The sequence below is a fragment of the Hirundo rustica genome, chromosome 2, assembly GCF_015227805.2.
Source record: "Hirundo rustica isolate bHirRus1 chromosome 2, bHirRus1.pri.v3, whole genome shotgun sequence".
In the NCBI taxonomy this organism is placed as follows: domain Eukaryota; kingdom Metazoa; phylum Chordata; class Aves; order Passeriformes; family Hirundinidae; genus Hirundo; species Hirundo rustica.
Window position 1 is genome coordinate 52,197,131 of NC_053451.1, and position 18,981 is coordinate 52,216,111.

The 18,981-nt window shown below is 38.6% G+C and overlaps 1 protein-coding gene across 1 annotated transcript; it reads left to right on the top strand.

Moving 5' to 3' along the window:
- Positions 1 to 1,001: 1,001 nt before the first annotated feature.
- UFM1 (ubiquitin fold modifier 1) lies at positions 1,002 to 9,654 on the top strand. The gene is made up of 6 exons (XM_040056869.2): positions 1,002 to 1,213; positions 1,315 to 1,371; positions 2,067 to 2,124; positions 4,232 to 4,271; positions 4,649 to 4,681; positions 8,283 to 9,654. Coding segments are annotated over exons 1-6 (258 nt in total). The 5' UTR covers positions 1,002 to 1,211; the 3' UTR covers positions 8,351 to 9,654.
- The last annotated feature ends 9,327 nt before the right edge of the window (positions 9,655 to 18,981 follow it).

The following is an 18,981-nucleotide window of genomic DNA, read 5'->3' on the forward strand; positions in this document are numbered from 1 at the left end:
TTAGCAGATAAATTAATATTCAAGACAAAAATTACTTTGCAGTTCCGTTCCACCTTATTAAAGAGAAATTGATTTGTCAAGTCACAGACAAACAAAACTGGAATATGCTGGTTTTCTGCCATAAAGTATACATCACAATCCAAACAAAACTCCAGTTCTAGCTACCTCATCACAAGGAAGACATGGACAGTTTTAAATATTAAGGGAAGAGGAATCGGTGTTTGCATCCACTTTTGCCTGCATAACTTCAATAAGCATCTGCAGACTATTTTGGTTTGAGAGCAAAACAGGATGGCAAAATTATTAGGGTTGGAAAGGAGATGATCTATGCCAAACCCCTGCCAAGGCAGGGTCACCTAGAACAGAGTACACAGGAATATGTCCAGGTGGGTTCTAAGTGCCTCCAGAATGGGAGACTCCACAATCTCCCCGGGCAGCCTGTTCCAGTGCTCTGCCACCCTCAATGTAAAGAATTTACACGCCGAGATGGAACTTCTCGTTTTAGTTCCTGGCCACTGCTCCTCACGCTGTCGCTGGGCACCACTGAAAAGTCTGGCACCATTCCCCTGTCATTCGTCTTTGGGGTATACATATATATGCATTAATAAGATCCCCTCTCAGTCACTTCTCCAAACTGAACAGGCCCAGCTCTTCTCTCTCTCCTGTAAGATGCTCCAGACCTCTCATCACCTTTGTGGTCCTGCGTTGGACCCTCTCCGGAACCCCCTTCCCTCTTGCACTGAGGAGTCCAGAACCGGACCCAGCACACCAGATGTGGCCTCCAATTACCAAACTCCCCCACTCCTACACACTCCGTGTGTGACCGCAGCCCTCCGAGCCCGCGGTCCCGCCCGTCCCGGCCCCTCTTCCCTCCCTGTCCCTCCCGCACCTCCCTCCAGCGCCTACGGAAGCGCCGGGCGCGGTGCCGGGGTCCTGCCTCGGCCGCGGAACAGTCAGTGCCATTGCCTCATTAGAAATCCTCCCCGCCGTTCTCCGCTGCCCTTCGCTCACCGCTCAGACTCTGTCTTTCCCAGCTGCAGTGAGGCTAGGAGGAAGAACACGGCCGCTCCCTGCCTCACAGCGGGTCGGTGGGATATGTTATCCTTTCTTTGTGGTCAGGCGTGCCTCGGGCAGCTAAAGGCGAGCGAAGGCCCCCGTTCTGCGGGCGGCGCTGACGTGTCGGTGGGAAAGGCGGCGGTACCGGCGGCACCATGTGAGTGAGGAAGGGAGGGAGGCAGGGACCACACGGGCGTTCCGCAGCCCCCCGCGTTCCACCCGGCCCCAAGCCAGCCCTAACCCCTGCTCTCTCCACAGGTCGAAGGTCACCTTTAAAGTGACGCTCACCTCGGACCCCCGGTTGCCTTACAAAGTGTGAGTGCCGGCGCTGCCTGGGGCGGCGGGGAAGTGAAAATGGGGCACATCGCAGACGGCCGCTAGTGGCATTCCCGGCGGGGCATTCCCGCAGCGGGAACGGCGTTTGTCTCCTTCCATGTGGGATGACAAGCGATGTCCGTGGTTAGCCCCTGCTCTCGGGGCGTTCCCGCTTTGCCCCACTGCCGTGCGCGTCTTCCACAGAGTCACAGAATCATTCAGGGTGGGAAAGATCTCTGGGATCATTGAGTCCAACCTTTGCCCGATCACTGCCTTGTCAACCAAACCATGGCACTACGAGCCGCCTCCAGGCCTTTCTTGAATACCTCCTGGGACGGTGGCTCCACCATCTCCCTGGGCAGCCCGTTCCAATGTTTGACAACCCTTTCAGTGAAATTTTTTTCCTGATGTTCCACCTGAGCCATCCCTGCCACGGCTTGAAGCCAAATTCTCTCCTCTTGGAGAGGAGATTGCTATGGAGCCTAGTCCCCCTGCACCTACTGAGATTTGCCACATCCGCTGAAACTTAAAGGTGTTCCCGTTCTCTTGAAGCATCTCACACCCACCAGGGACCTATTCTCCCATTGAATACTTCCGTTGGTAAAATTGAAGTTTCAATCAGTAGTTTAACAGCCTATAAAGTTGCTTTTTGGGTTGTTTTGGCAGTCATGTATTTACTTGTGTTGTGATTTCAGGTTAAGCGTGCCTGAGAGCACACCTTTCACAGCTGTCCTCAAGTTTGCTGCAGAAGAAGTAAGTAGAGAGTGATGATGTTGGTCCTTAACATTTTGCAGGTTCTTGAAAACAAAAGGTTTTTTAATGATAAAAATGCAGTGGTTAATTCAGCACAAGGAACTGCTCTTGGTTACAGATGGTCACAAGCTTTACTGGCCTCAGTGGGGGCCGGGCAGAATTTGCAGAATCCTAAACCTAGTGATCCTAGCACAATTTATGCATCAGCAGATGGCATTGAGGGGCATTCTGGTTTTTGTAATTAACTATTTCATACCAGTTATGTAAAAAGTCGTGACAGTAAAGAGAATTAAAAGATACTGCTATTGGATACTTAATGCTGACATTTCTTCTGTGATGTATCAGGAAAATTCTACAGAATTATCCAGGAAACTCTTAAATTCTTTTCACATTCAGTTCTAGTAATCTCTGACTTTGGAGGACACAGAGTTTTTGATTGTGAAAGGTATTGAGTTCAGGCATATGGGATAGATTCAAAAAACTGACTTAAGGGAAGAAGATTTGGATGGAGTGCTCTTAGGCTTCCATGTGTTGATCTTTCACAGGGAATCCTATATCATTAGGTGTTTAAATTGCCCACATAATATATTTTAAGAGATGTATCATGTTGTTTCAGATTAAGCACGCAAAAATTAAGAGACATTCACTGGGTGTAAAGAGTAAGATCGAGTGCTCAGAAGCATGATGGGTCTCTTTATCTAACTGGCAGGAAATCATCTGAGAGTCTGTTCTTGCCATTCTCTGTCTATTTAGGAAAACCTGGGAAGTTTTGGGTTACTGAAATTTTCTTTTGTTTGAGCGTTGTAATAAAGTAGTTAGGAAGGATAACAGACTCCATGTCTTGAGTATCCTTATGTTGTTACTGTTACACCACGATGTGACAGAAATTATTAGAGGAAACACAGCTTATGGGGGGAGGTTGTGAATTGGTTTTGTTGTAAATTTACGTGAAGAGAACATTATACGGAATATTGCTTGCTGTTAAAGATATGTGATGATTTAATTGGGGGTTTTTGCTATATTTTCCCCAGTTATTTTCATCCTATACTAACACAGCTGTGCTAACACAACCCATACATAGAGACCTAGACTGGAAAGTCTAACAAACAAGTGTGAGGTACCAGAAATGAGTGTGACTGAGTAGCTGGAGATGTTGAAAGTAGTTGGAGATGTTGCCATTGAACCTGTTTACTTCACCTACTCCTGGAACCACGATGGTAGTACGTGATAGGGTCATCTGAGGAAATGGATTTAGAGAATCATTACTGACTTAAATATTCACATGTAGCAAGCCATTCTTTTAATCGGTGTGAGTATTTTGAGTATATGTGGGAGTTTTGCTGCTTGATCTCAGGCTATTCTGAAGCTTTTTGCATCTCTTTGAGACCAGGCAGAATGAAGTACTTTGTAAACAAAGAGCAAAAAAAGATTGTTAAACTCTTCCCCAGGAATGAAGCCCCTTGTGAACTGGCATTGAAAAGATTGACATAACTTTTGTGTTATATAAATGTTTTTTCATTCCTCGAACTGCATAGCTTAACATTAACTTATGCAGTGTGTTGTGATTCAAGAACCAGTTTCACAGTACTTTAAATTATAGATATATGGAAAAGATCAAAATTTGGGCAAAGCTGTTAGTTGTTCCAGGGTAAATCCATCATCCTCTCAGTGATTAATACTCTCTGGACAGAGAAGTGTTTAAGATTCTGGCTATTCAGCCTTAGCAAGTTTGTGCTGAGACATCTCTCAAAAACTTAAAATTTGTCAAATCATAACCAGACTTGGCCTAGTTAGAAAAAAACTCTTTTATAGTGTATGGTATCTATTGGGTTTTTTCCTTCATATTTTAAAGCTACCTGGTACGTGTCTCAGGTGTACATTTGCTCAATAGTTAGAAGAAAAATCTCCATTGCTTTTGTGGAATTACTACTAAAACAGTCATCCATTTCCATTAAATAAAGTTAGTTATATCTATAAATCTGAAGGAACTCTTTTCTCATTTTATTTGTACCTGAATAAGTTAAAATTATAATTTCAATATTACCCACATATTTTCTGCTTTAACTATGTCTCCTATGCTGTTTTGTCCTACTCTTATTTCCTTTAGTTCAAAGTTCCTGCAGCAACAAGTGCCATTATAACAAATGGTAAGAATATAGTTTATTTTTAATATTTTTTGTATTGAAGTTTCAGTGAAAGTTTATTGATAAAACCAATCCTGTCTCATGTTTCACAAACTCTACATCCTGCAAATTGAATTTAATAATATTGCAACATTATTTAAATTTGTTATCTGTGGGGTGAAGATACTAAACCACTAATTCAGTTTTGTCCAAATAATGTAACTTTGACTTCTCCATGCCGAAGGTTTTTTGTCAGTTCCCATAGTTTTGGCTATAGGAAATAGCTGCATGATGACTTGATGTAATAGTTGTATTTTGCTGGTATGTTTTTTGAGCTGCAAGTTTAATGTAATAAATTGTAATATACCTGTTTCATCTTCTTTTTTCTTCCATCTTCCTAGATGGTATAGGAATAAACCCTGCACAGACCGCAGGTAGGTTACTGTGTATGAATCCCAGTATTTAAGACTTATTATATTTCTTTCAGTCTAGTGTATAGCACACGGGGTGGCAATCCATTTTAGGTTTTGACATCTTAAATGGGAGGAGCATTACCCAGTAGTTGAAAACTACAGTCATTGTAGCGTGCAAAAGGTTAAATCCAAAGAACAGTGTTTGGGTTTTTTGTTTGGTGTTTACTTAGTTCTGTGAAAAAGTGAGAGGAGCTTCTGATCTTCAGAGCTTTGCATTTAATGTGCAGTCTAAAAGCAATACTGTATTACGTGCTACTGCAGTAATAACTAGCAGCTATATTTCCCCCTCCAGCTCTAATTCAGTAGTACTTGCTGTTCTAGGAGCACTTCTCATGAGATACATTAAAAAAAGATAGAGTTTTAGAGCAGAAACTCCAGGGGCTTTGGACAGTGTGTTTTCAGAAGAGTTGGGTTGGAACTAGGTGATGATAACGGTTTCTTCATAATCAAACCATTTTTTTGATTCTTACTGATAGCTCTCTTGTTTTCACCAAGGGGTTCCATGTCAGAAATCCCTGATTTCAAATGCTGAGACTGGCTACGAGTGGAGAGTTTAACTCTGTAACAGCAAAGTGTAAGGCCCTCCCCCGTCACCTCCTGAAATACATGGAAACAGAGTAAAGAGATTGAGTTGTACCAATAATGGTCTGCTGTCTGGAGGCTGATTGTGTGGACTTGTTCTTAAAAAGCTATACTTTTAAACTAATTGGGAAATAATTACAGTAGTCTAATCCTAAACCATTTGAGAAGAAAGTGGAACAGAGTATCCTGATAGAAAGTTATGAACATTTCTTACCTACTAAGTACTAGTAAAAATGGCCTTGCTGCTTATGGAATCCAGTCATCCAGTGAAAACTGAATAATTTTACTCCTGCTTGCAAACATAATGAACGGTTGATGCAGACTTGTTGCTATTCTGGGGTTTGCATGAAATCCATCCATCCATCCATCTCATTTATGTCTTTTGACTGCCAGTCATTACTGAAGGTACCACAGGAAGAAAAAACCCAAGGTATTATCAGCACACTTAGCTATGTAAACTAGAGTATAAAGTAAATCCTTGCAGAGCACAGAACAGTATCTGATGGTGAGGAGAGCAGGTGTTAGACATTAGTTTGGGAATTTCTTGGATTTGTAAAAGAAGCCCCCTAAGTGTAGAAACCTGTTTCTGAGGTCTATGGTTGCATCAACAACATTTGAACATTAAAACCTGTAAGTGTTTGGCTTTTTGCTCCACCAGAGACTTCTGTCCTGCCTTGGGCACCTGGATTATGATTTCACAGATGTACTGCCTCAGGCAGACTTCTCAGCTGATGCTGTCCTCATCATGATCCCATGACCAAGTGTATTAAAAACAGATAATAAATCTAGTAATTAATTTAGTTCCTAGATCATCACCCACACATAAAGCCACATTTTCTCATGACCACTGATGAATACATGGGCAAAATGGTAAAATTGCTTAATGTCTGCTTAGGCTATTTCTCTTCCTCAGCAATATGCTTTCATTTTGTATTATGTAGCTTAAATTGGTTGTTGCTTAATCCTTTAAATTAAATGTATTTAGAACTACTTGACTACTGAATGAAAGAATCCATACAGTAGTTCATTGAATTCACATCTCCAGTTGATTTGCTTTACCTCTCCTAAGCCCTTATAAATATTGAGGAACTATTCAGTAGTATGACAGCATCATATAATCAAGAAACAGGTAAATTAAAAGCATCTAGATGCAAAATTGTCATCACTACCTTATTCTGCACATGTAAAATTAGGCGCGTGGATTATGTTTTAGGGTTTTTTTTTAACATAGGTGTTCACAACGTTGTGTGGTGTTGCCCTTAACTGGGAACAAAACGAACCAGTCCACAACAAAACAAACCTCCAAAATCAACCCAAACAAAACAAGCAAAATACAGCCTACACCAAACCTAGTGCTCAGACCAAAATCCCTCCTCAGTTTACAAGTAAACATATATAATTTAGGTATAATCTTCTGTTCAGCCTCATTAATTGGTATCTCAAAATCTACTTTTTTCCTTTCTTTTTTTTTCATATATCAGTATCCCTACAGACTGAACAGTTACTTTAGTCTTCAAAAACTTCAAAAATAAGATATCCGGACATAAAAATTTAGTAATCCTTGGGGATTTCAGAGGTTTTGTACCGTTGCACAATTGCCTATCCTTTTGGAAAAAAAGCACTCGAGTATGACTTTCATTTTTCTTTACATTATTTCATGAGCAGGGGAAATGAAAGCTGGAAGAGCTAGGCTTAGCACTTAATCCCTCTATTGATTTCAGTTTTAAATTGTTGGTAGTTCAGGGAGTATATGCTACAACTTTAATAAAACCAGTGATATTAATGATGAAAACAGACTGAGGGAGGTGAGCTGCTGTCTCCATGAGATGCAGCTGAGGCCTGTTTTAAAATGTTCAGAATTCTGTGATGGCCATTACAGTAGGCTGTTTCCAATCTAGAATAGTAAGGTTAGAAGGCAGTTTGCATTCAGTGTGTTTTATAGATCTCTTCAGTGTCTGGTCTTGGCAGATCTGTAAGATCAGAATGTCTTCTGATAACATGTCCTTTTGAATTGATTTTCTGAGGGTCATTATGTTGAATATATTCAATGATTTTGATCCTGATCCACTTGCTGGAGAAGTGGAGTTCAAACAAGGGTAGCTTTATTCTAATATACAGACAACTTAAATGGATGTCAGGTATCTTAATCTTATTTGTGGGAGTGCTCTACATCCCTGGAATGGGATGCTTGGGAGAGAAATAGAATTGCTCTGTTTTAGAAGTTAATGCAAGGTTGAATAAGGAATCAAATATAGTCTGTTTTGTGCAATAATAGTCTGAAGTAAAAAAGTAAATATTCCATATATTAATTAAATAAACACATCACTTAGTGATGTTATTTCATTTTCAAATGTTACATTAAGAGGAAATAATAGCAAGCTGAATACATTTTTAAAAATTTCAATGCATCTAAATATTAGAAACTTCTAATTTTTATTATGTCTTCTTGAAAAGACTATGATGATTAAGACAATACAGTAATAAATAAGAAGTTGAAAGGGATTTTTATGCTAAAATGAGGCTAACTTATGCTTGGACATTTGGAGAACCTTCCTAAAAGATAAGTACAGTTGAGGTTCTGAAGTTACAAGTTGATAAGTACTGAACTAAGGAGAAAACTAAAAATGAATGCATGAATGACCTCAAGATAACAAAATAATTATGGAAAAGTAAAACTTTGTTTTTGTTCTTGAAATTATTATGGCTTATAAGTGAAATGGGGCATTCAAGTGTGGGACTGCAATGTTTGAAAGGCTAACCTTTGCAAGGTCTAGTATTTTTATTTAAAATAAAGAGCTCTTTGGAAAAAGAGGGGCAAAATAAAATTCTGCGGAAATATGAAAACTTTATTTCTGGTATGTCAGGAATTCCTGTGAAGCTTTTAAACACTGACTTAACACTGTTACCTTTAAATGGGTTTATTGAGGGAGCATTGTATTTTCTTGGTTAGTAATACATCCTGTTTTCTTTCTTTGTTTAGGAAACGTGTTTCTAAAGCATGGTTCAGATCTACGGCTCATTCCCAGAGACCGTGTTGGGAGCTCATAATATCTCCTGGAAGCTGGGGAATCGGTGACATTGCTGTGCCGCAGAGGTCTATTTATTTTGGAACTCCAAAATGTAACTCATGAATTGGACTTCTTTAAAGCAAGCAAAGATGACTTCCCAGGATTTGATTTTTTTTTTTTTTTTTTGGAAACAGAGATAAAGGTTCATTTTCCTGTTAAAATACATTAACTCATGGACTGATTCTTCCCTGACTAATAGAAGAACAGGCTGATTGCATGTTATGTTGCTGTGAGACAGACAGACCTCTCTGTAGGTGTTATTGACACCACAAGGGTAAACACAGCCACCATCAATAGATACTTAAACTACTGGATATTGTTGGGCCTCCTTCATGCAAGGGGAAACTGTGTTATCGTGTTGCTACAAAGAAATCATTCCTACTGTGTGCTAAAAGTTGGGGTTTTTCCTGTACTTTTTTTCCTCCTAAAGTTATTTCAATGTTTTGGGGAACAGCTTCCACTTGGCTCAAATACTGATCTCAAGTAGAAGAGAAATTTCAGGAGTTTATTACTCAAATAAGTAAACAGCTGCCAAATGTTCCAGAGTAATTCTAAGATTTAATTGCTGCAAGTATTTGAAGTAAAGGAGAAAACAGAGATTCCTGTGTTTTAGGACTACATTTTGACATACTGTGAAGTTAAATTAATCTCAGTTTCCAAGAATTTGTGAGGCCTAGTCTCCTCACATGAAGTGCCATCAGCTGGGAAGGATTGCAGTGTAATTTGGGTATGTGTAGACTGGTCAAATATCTAATTCCTTTTTCAGTAATCAAATACTGGTTCTTTCCAGAAGTCTTGGTTTTGTTGCTGCCTGTTACATAGAAAACAGCATAGAATTCACTGGAATATTTTTTTCAGATTAGAAATTGCCAGGTGTACACTATCAGTTGTGTATTTTTAGTAGAGAAATTGCTGCTTCTCTTGAACTTGTTGTCTGTGCTGCAATTTAATGTATTTGGCAAAATCTTACCATATTGCATTTTTTTCTTTTCTACTGAGTTGAACAGAAAGAACAATGGGTGTTACAGTGCTTGGTTAAATGAGTATTGTCACAAATACAACTGTCCTGTGCAATCATCATGCTTTAGAAAGATGTTTAGATAATGTGTCAGATAATGCAGAAGTACAAAATGCCCTTCTGAGTGGGTGTAAGCTGAGGAAATAAAGAAAAAACTATTCAGAGATCAACATTTGCCTATAAACAGCTTCCAAATTTAAATAAATTGTAAAAATCTGTATTTTTCTTTACTTTAATGAACAATTAAATTAAAAAGTGCAAACATTGTTCCTCTCCTATTCTTAGAGTTTGACAATAATTAAAATTGTTCCTGTTCATTATTCAATATGCTTTGGGATTCTTTTTAAGCCAGAAGATTGTTATTATGCAGAATTCTGCAGAACACTGCTCCAAAGGGCAGAGTGCATAGTTTTTGTTAATCTAATGCTACAATATAATTAGTATGAGTGAAATTATTTGCTTGTAATTTTTAGCTGCAAATCTCTTGAATAAATGCTTGAAAAAGCACCTGATGTTGGAATATAACAAACAGGAATTTTTTTTTTTTTTCCTGTCTAAAGGTGTATTGTTTTGAAAGGGAGTCATGGTTAACTGCATTTTGAAACTAGTATGCTCTGATGTTTATATAATTGAGGGTTATGTAAAAATGATTTCATGTGATGGCTAACATTTCTCACACTGTTACTTAGGTTATAACACAGCATAAAGTATTTGTTTGACATACTGCAATGCAGGTAGTTTATGTAACATGAACAGTTTGTTCATTTGGAAAAGTAATTGGTATTTTTAACTCTGTTCATTACACCTTTGTCTCAATATGGCCTCTAAAATCTGAACGTGGCTTTTCTGTTTGGTAAAGAGACGATTTAAGTGCTAAAACATTTACCAATCTTTGCAAGTTCATTTTGTTAAATCCTGTTTGACATGGCTGTATAGGAAACTAAGTTTCTAGGGCTTGGGAGTTGTTAGAAAGTTGTGGAAATGCTGTGCTCCCAGATTTGTACTGGTCTCTCCATACCTTATGGTGTACTTTGGAAATCAACTCTCCCTGGCAGTTGTTTTGTTTTCAGCTCTGCTTATAACCTGAATGGTGTAAAAAAAAACAAACAAAAAAAGATTTGTGTTGTTTGTGATTCACGTGGTCACACCTTTGCTGAAGTCAATTTGAAGAATCTTTTTTCTGTATTGTACATTTATAAAAGGATGGCTGATTTATGTTGAAAAGAATAGTACGTGGAAAAAAAAGTCTGGTGGAAGCATAAATTGTGAAAAGTCTCACCAAAACTTTCAAATATCTCTAATTGTTCTTTTGGTTTATACAAGATCACATAAGCTGTATTTTGATAAAATTTGAAAATATTGTGGATGTTTTTCAGGGAGGAAAGCATAGTGATCTGATGAAGTACAGTAGAATGGAAGAAGTTAGAAAAATGGCTCTGATCATAAGTTTTGTCATTAGTGTGGGTTTTTTCCTGTGTTTTTGTCACAAAATCCAACTTTATCCTGTGTTTGAGATGAAAAGGCCATTTTCCTTTCTTCTTGTTGCTAAGTAAGAATCATAAAAATTGTTGACAGTAGGTCTCAAAAGTTGAGAATTCTTATTCTTTGTGTTTAGCTTGATCACAAAAGCCCAGCTCCCACCGCTGCTCCAGTGATCCGAGAAGCAGTCGGAGTGAGAGAAGGAGCTGTGTCAGCACGACTGCACAATGAGTGGATTCTGAAGGTGCTGGGGCACAGCAGTCCTTTGTATGGCAGCATGCAGGTGGCCTTCAAACAGAGCACTTTAATGGGGCACTGGGGAAAGTTCAATCCTGCAGTCATCCTAGCAGTGCTGTGGATGCTGTTCCAGTGATTCTAGCAGGAATGCTGAGCTCCAACTGGGTGAACTTCAGTCCATGTGCAATGCACAGTGTTCAGAGTTAAATAACAGTATACCCAACAGTACATCTCAGTAGTGAATTTCAGCTGCTGATGGAAGGTAAATAAATACTGGAGAGTGTTCACAAAAGCAAGTGTGATCTTTTCGAGGCTTATCTCTGCAGGCTGCTTCTGAAGTTAACGAGTTGAGTCCTCTAGAGAGATTCGGAGTAGCTAAACAAATCTTCAGTTCTGAATCGCTCTCTGAGAGAAGCCTTTATCTCTTCACTGGATAGGAAAGCAATTGAAGCATTAAGCTGCAGGGGCTAATGTTAGCCCTTCTGAATGCCTTCCCCAGCTGGTTCTTTTTCCCTCCCTTCAATATTATATGTTATATACCTGTCCACTCAGCCTTGTTTGATCTTGATTAACACACGATGCAAAGTTCCCAGGGACTTGTTCAAAATCACAAGAACCTTTTTGCATGAAATCAAAACTACTTTCTAATAAAATATAATCACTTAAGTACAATCTGTTTTCCTTTTACAGCAGGTTCAGGACCCTTGGTGGTAGTGTGAGGAAGGGCTGTTTTTTACAGAGAGCTTTGCCGGGTTAAAAATAGTTCTTTTTACAAATAAGAAAATGTGTGTACTGAAGAAGAAAACAAAAGATTCTTTTACTACATCTTTTCAGATTTTGTCTCCTTTGTCTCTCTGAAGTGGTTAAATGTTCCTGACAAGCAGATTTTTGAAGGGTTTTGAATATATACAAATAGCCAGTAATAATAGCCACCAGCTGCAGGTGCTCCTATTTACTACTATGAAGAAAATCCTGAGGCTATGAGTGGGAACTGTCAGTGTCTCTTGCTGCTGAGAAATACCAGATGTGGTAAGAACTATACCAACCCTGGAGGCTTTTGATCATTTTAATGGAGAGAATTGCTCTTTGAACAACAGATAAACTTGTTTACAGACCTTGAAAGTAGTCTTCATCTGGTGGGATGAGATCACTGTCCACAATCCCTTTCACTGCTCGTGGTATTTGACAAGAACTAAGTCTGGGACAGTCTGACCGTCAAATAACTGGACTTCTCCCTGTGGAATTCTGTCTCAAAGGTGAAGTGTGAAGTGAGAAGTGCAGCATCTTTATCTTCAGAAGACTTGGCTGTGATAAAAATCCATTGCTGTCTGATGAAAAGTTTAACATTAAAATGGGGGTGGGGAATATTCTTCATCTTAACCTATTGAGTCATGAGGTCATTTTGCAATTTGAGAGTCACACTGTGTGACTTCTCATAGGAGAAACAACAAGATTTTAGTAAATGTTTGCTATTAAACATCTTAGAAATTCAGCTAAAGAGCTGAGGGCTATTTGTAAGACAGTAAATAAAAAACAGACATATGAAGCATATCCACATCTAGGGAACACTTGCTATAGATGATCAGAAATAGCTTGGTTTTAATACTGATGTGTGCTTCTAATGCTTTAAAAGCATCAGGCATTATTTTGAACTACTTTTCATTCTGTTTTTTGCAAAGTAGCGTGTAATACTTTTGATTGCATGCTAGCTTTGCCAAAGCGTTGTTAATTTTTACTATGGGCCAAACTTCGTGCTATGATTTGTGCAGAGTTTAGAGACAGAAATGCTACTTATGCCCCAAGCTGGGTTTATGCAGACCTTGAATATATATCCATGTGAAAGTAACTGACATAAGCAGCACTCATAACTCCCCTGAGGAAGCGACTTTAAAGATCATCTAGCTTCAATCCCCCTGCCATGGGCAGGGATGTTTTCCATTAGGCCAGGCTGCTCTCAGCCATTCTGTAAATTAATTTTTTTATGTTTAAACTGAAAACAAAAAGGCAATGCTGGATGTAGCTAATCGGCTGATGTTTATTGCAGTGGCTTTTTAAACCGTGGGAGGGGGAAGGAGTAAATAGCATTGCTGTAATAAAGTGCTGTCAGGCGATTCATGTTGCTTGAAAAATTAACATCTTTAAATTCATTTTTGCATTGACATTTCCAGTTAGTAGAGACCCATTAATTTGTGACAGGGTTCTGTTCTATTGCTATGGGCTCTTGAATAGTATACAAATAATAGTGGCTAACAGTAAGAGCAGCCCAGCATCCTTACCAGCAGCACTAAGGGTGAAGGTTTGTACAAGCACTCAATGTCTGTAAAGCACCACCCATGCAGAGCTGCTTCTTAGTACATGAACAAGGGCACAGTACAGCTTGTTCTGTGGTTGATGTGATCCATTATAGGTGACAATGATGATCAAATGGTATTATTTATGTCAGGCTCATTTAATTCCCACTTCTCGGTACTCATCATTCTTATTTCATGACTCTGTTTTGGACAGCTCCATCTCTGTCCAAGAGATGTCTGTTCCACACTGTGATTGCAGGACAGTCAATTCTACAGGGCCTCACATCTGAGAATCTGTAGTTTAAAACCTGTTCTGAAGTTTATGCATTTCGTTTTTATTTGTCATCCTGTAGCCATGAAAATTTAAGGTAGAGAGCTTCCACTGATTTTCAGCCCTTAGGGTCAGGGATTGCTGAAGTTCCACATCTAAATGTCTGTAGGTAACAGGAAAGCAATTTAAGCCATGTGCTTTTGTAAATTAGGCTTAAATTTCTGCCCTACTGACGTGCCAGAGGAAGTTAATAATGTCAGAAAATTTTGCAGCCGTGAAAAATATTAGGAGGCAGTAAAAAAAATAAAGAGGATCTACAAATGAGAGCATGTGGGTACTACAGGGCCTGATGAAATCTGACATCCCATTTCAGTTTTGCGGTTTCCAAAATTTTCATTGGTGACCACTGCCCTGTCATCGTTCCATTACCCTGATTCAAGACACTTCCATTTATGAAGTGGAGAGGTGACTTCTCTCTGAGCATCTCTAAAGAAACATCCTGCTTTCAATTCTGATCGTTCAGGGCAGTCATCTGATTCATATCAGTTATACTTCGCTTGCAGACATCATGTCTTTTGTCATTGCAGTAGTGGAGACTGATTTATCTCTAAATGATTAAAGTAATTCAGTTTACATGGGAAAGTCCTTGCAGCTAAGAAAGCATAGCAAACACATAAACTGTCCTCTATCCTAAAAATAGTTAAAGTTATCAGGTATTTTTAGTTCTCTAAAATGAAATTGAAAGAAAACCTGTAAATTTACCACTTCATCCTAAAAGTGGCAGCTATCAAAGCTAAAGTATGCATTCTTCATCATATTATGCCTTAAATATGAATTTTACTTTTAGTATGAACAGTGAGATGACCTGGAAAATGAAGCCTATTAAACTGCTGCTGTGATATGCTTGCATTGATTGATGACCTCAAATTAGAATGGCAGGGAAAGGCTGTAACAGCCTCTAGTGTTCATCACAAAATTAAGATATTCGTAAAGATATTTTAACTCAGGGTTTGGCTGGTAAGGGGCAATTATTTTAATGACATCCTTGACAGCTTTTTCTCCTGAACATTTGACAGTTGATGCTTAATGCAAAACAAATTCCTTCTTATTAGTGCTCAAATATTAGTTTTAGTAATGCTTCCCTGGTAAGAGTAAGGCATGTCACTGCACTCCAAATCTTGTGGACTGTACTGCAGTTCATGTTCCAGTGTAAAAACTAAAGGAAGACAATTAATTATTTCCATCATTTAGTGATGGTGGACTAAAGCATCAATTCTGTCCAAGAAGAAAGAACTCTGAACTGTGAGGTGGTGATTAACAGTTACGATATCAATAAAATGTACAATCATCCACTTGAGTGAACTTTTTAGTATTAAAAAATGAAAGAGTCTTATGGATGGAGAAGATCTGCAACCAAAATGCAGTGACTGTACTGTTACCCTGGTTTTTCTGAGTTTCTTTACTAGCCTTTTGATTTTCATAAATGGAGTCAGATCTTTTAGTTACTGTAGAATATTAGAGCAGTTTTCTACCTTTCCCACAGAAGTAATATAAACAAATCCTTTGGTTTTCATTCTCTGTCCTTTGTTTGCATATTTCTAACCTGAAAACAATTGTAACTGACAATTCGTCTGGCCACTGAGGCTGAGGGGTGGAAACCCGAAAAAGCCAATCTTCTGCTAGACCCACAAATGTATAAAAAGTAAAAAAATAAACAAAGGGGGTCCTCTTCTCTCCGCTCTTTCAGCTGGGATCTGGATCAGAAGAACCTCTGCGAAAATCTCTTGTCTGCGTGTGATTTCTTTGTGTGTCTCGGTGACAACTGTACTTCATTTTGGTTTGCCACAAGTCTCGGCACTTGGTTTTGATTTTGATTTCTCTGCATTTGACTTCATGCAGAAGACTATGTACAAAGAATTTTAATTTTTCTAATACATTAATTCTTCAACTTCTTTTGTTGTTGATCTGCATGAATTATATGTATTCTACATATGCAGAATTTTCAAAGGGATCTAAAACTGTTCTGGAAATTTGTTAGGTGTCCAAAATTGAAAAAGGCTGAATAAAATTCATCTGGTTTAACTATTGTTCCTGCAGTATTTAAAGAATATGGAAAGAATAAGTTTAACTGTACTAGAAAGTGTTTCTGCAAACATGGTTCTTTAAAATGTATTGCTAGTCTCTGGATGTTTTGTAGACCAGTGTTCTACTACATTTATATTTATTTTTTTTTTAAACAAACTCAATTTTAATTTGTGCAAATTAAGGTTCTTCTTCCTCCTTTCCCAGCATATATCTAGGACAACTGATGGGAGCAATGCCTGCAGGTGCCTATTTCTGCAGACCATAGGAGAAGCCTTGTTGATAAGTTCATGCTAAATGAACTGCTAGCTCAAGTAAGATGGATTCCAGTCAGGGAGGCTTTTACAGAAAACAAGCATGAACCACACAGATGGGGAAGATGATGCTTCCTGTTCCCTGCAGGTCATTGGGTTTATGAGCTTCTTGGCTACCCACAGTACTGCTGGTCATAAACATAGACAGCTTAAGAATCTGTTTGGAACCAAGCTAAAAAAACCTCTGTAGATTGTGCTTTTAATTAAACTCCTGTCAGAGGTATTCAGGCAATAAATGAATGTAAAATCTTATAAATAACTCTGTCAATTCAATTAATTTCTTGTGTCATACATTTAAAGATGTTAATTTTTCTTCTCCAAGATGACTTTTTCACGCTTTATCACAGAATATGCTGAACTGGAAGGGATCCACAAGGAGGATCAAGTCCAGTTCTCAGCCCTGCACAGGGCAACCCCAAGAGTCATACCATGTGCTTGAAATCATTGTCCAAACACTTCTTGAACTCTCTCAGGCTCAGTGCTGTGACCAGTTCCTTGGAGAGTCTGTTTGAGTGCCCAATGTTGGGGTTTTTTTTTTTCTTTTCCTTGGAATTCCCTTCCCCATCTACTTTCTAATAATTTTCTTCTTCCTTTGCTTTAATCCACTTCAGATTGTCTGTTATTACCTTGTTCCATCACAGCTGTTTGAATTCCATTTTTCCCCTCTTTTCCTGAGACCTTCCACAGTCCTGATTTCTGTTACTTAATGTACCAAAATTAAAGAAGTCTGTGTGGCTACCTTTTTATGAATTGCTGAGGAACCCTCCTGCCTGTTTTGCTTTCTTAATCCCCAGTCATCTGATACCCTGACTATATTTTTGCTCTTTCCAGGCCCTAGGGCTAATTTGGTGTGTGGGAATGTGCTAGAATATTAATATAGGTAGCTGAAAAAGTCTCCCCTACACCAAATTTAGTTTCACCAGGAAAAAAAAAAAAAAGAAAAAAAAAGAAAAATAAATAAATAAATAAATAAATAAATAAATAAATAAATAAATAAATAAATAAATAAATCTGGCATGTAGAACACAGGCTCCAGTATTCTGGAAACATTAGTCTGGACAACTCCAACATGAAATAAGTTTTGTCTGCTTCTTCGTATTCTCCACATTGCTTCCGTAGAACTAAGTCTGTGTTACTCAAAAGATTGAGAGCTGGAAGGCTGTTGTGTGAGCTAGGAAACCCAATGCTGTTGTGCCTCATTTTTCTCTGTAGTTTTCTTCTTGTTTTTAATTTTTTGGTCTGTTTATTTTCTCTTTTTCCTTTTTTTAACTTTTTTTTTTTTTTTTTTCCTTCAGGAATAATTCTTAAAGCATACTTTAATCCCATTATCCTACAAATCCACCACACGTTATTTCCTTGCTATCTACAGCAGCTGATAATGAGTACAGCCAGCTCATGCAGAGCAGTGAGAAAGACAATAAACAGAGCATAAGAAACTGTTCCAGGTATTTTAAAATAATCCTAGCTGCAGCAAGAGACTATAAAAATTATGGTTTACTCAATTAAGGGACATAGGATTTTTGTGTTAATGGAGGCATGAAAAAACCCTTCTCGAGCAATGAGGGGCTTCTCTTGGGCAGATGCACAGAATTGTGCTCTTCTGAGGAGGGAGGGAACTTCTCATGAATGTTTTTGATTGTAACTGGGAGATGAGATGGGTGAAATGACCTGATCTAGGAAAAAAAAAGGAGGTGAAGTTACAGTAGGGGCCTCAGCATCCGAGTGTCTGCATATCTTGAAATAGGATACTGATACCCCTAAACCTGTGTGTGAATTCCTGACATTTTTGGTGCTTTGCTCACCCCCATGCACTGCCTTGCTAAATAGCAGCTCCATCTACTCATTGCTGAGCAAAGGTCAGCTTACTTTGAAAAAGGGGAGCAGAATCTGACAAAATGGCACCATCCAACCCCAAACACAGTACAAATCTGCCTTCCCTTCAGAAATTTGGAATCTAATGTAGGGTTTGTGTTGTTGGAGGGTACAGCTTATGCATTTCATCCAGTGTGTGCCTTGCAGGCTCACACAGATTGGTGGATTCTTACTGTGTTTGATCTTGCCACTTTGCAGCACATTTATGCTGTTGTTAAAGAAAACACTTAGCAAAGCTCTGTGGTTTCTTGAATAGCAGTGTTCCTGTTATTAGAGGATTGTGGAAAGCAACCTGTACTAACTTGTGGCTTACTAGCTCAAACAGAGAGTGACTGATTTGTTGCAGAAAACTCTATAGCAAATCAGCTCTCGGCCTCTAAGAAGTGCTAACTTAACATTTCAATCCAATTTGCAGGCAAGAGAATTGATACACAGGCCTTCTCTTTAGTTATGGCTGCTTTCCATCTGCTGCACTTGGAATACCTGCCCTTTTCTCATGCATAAACCAATGTGGGAAGGAAGAAGGAAGACATTAGACCTGGTCCTATTCCAACTCTGTTCCTTTCATCTCTAGTATTCCCAGTGTAGCTCCCTTCTGCACATCACAGAGGAAGGACTTTAAACTGCAAAACTCCCTCCCCACCCCTATGAGAACGTGTTTCCCCAGAAAAGGGGTAAAAGTAACATAAGGGCTCCCTGACTCCAGAGGTATGATAACACTGTGTAGTGATTTCATGTTCACTAAATTCTGGTCTTAGTACTTACTCTTTTTTCTGTGAGAGAGAGACTAGGAAAAAACACAGCAGGCTCAACCTTAAAAATTAACACATAGTTTTATTAACACACACTAAAATAATAGAAAAAAAGAAAATTGGGAAAAAAAAAAAAAACTAAAACGGAATGAAACTTCAAAAACACTCTTTCCTCCCCTTACAAACAGTTCACTTTTCTACAAAACAACATAAAGAGACAAAACTTGTAATTTTCAGTCAGTTTCACTATCTGACAATAGTCTTTCATCAATTCTTTAGGGGAAGAGTCTCTCTT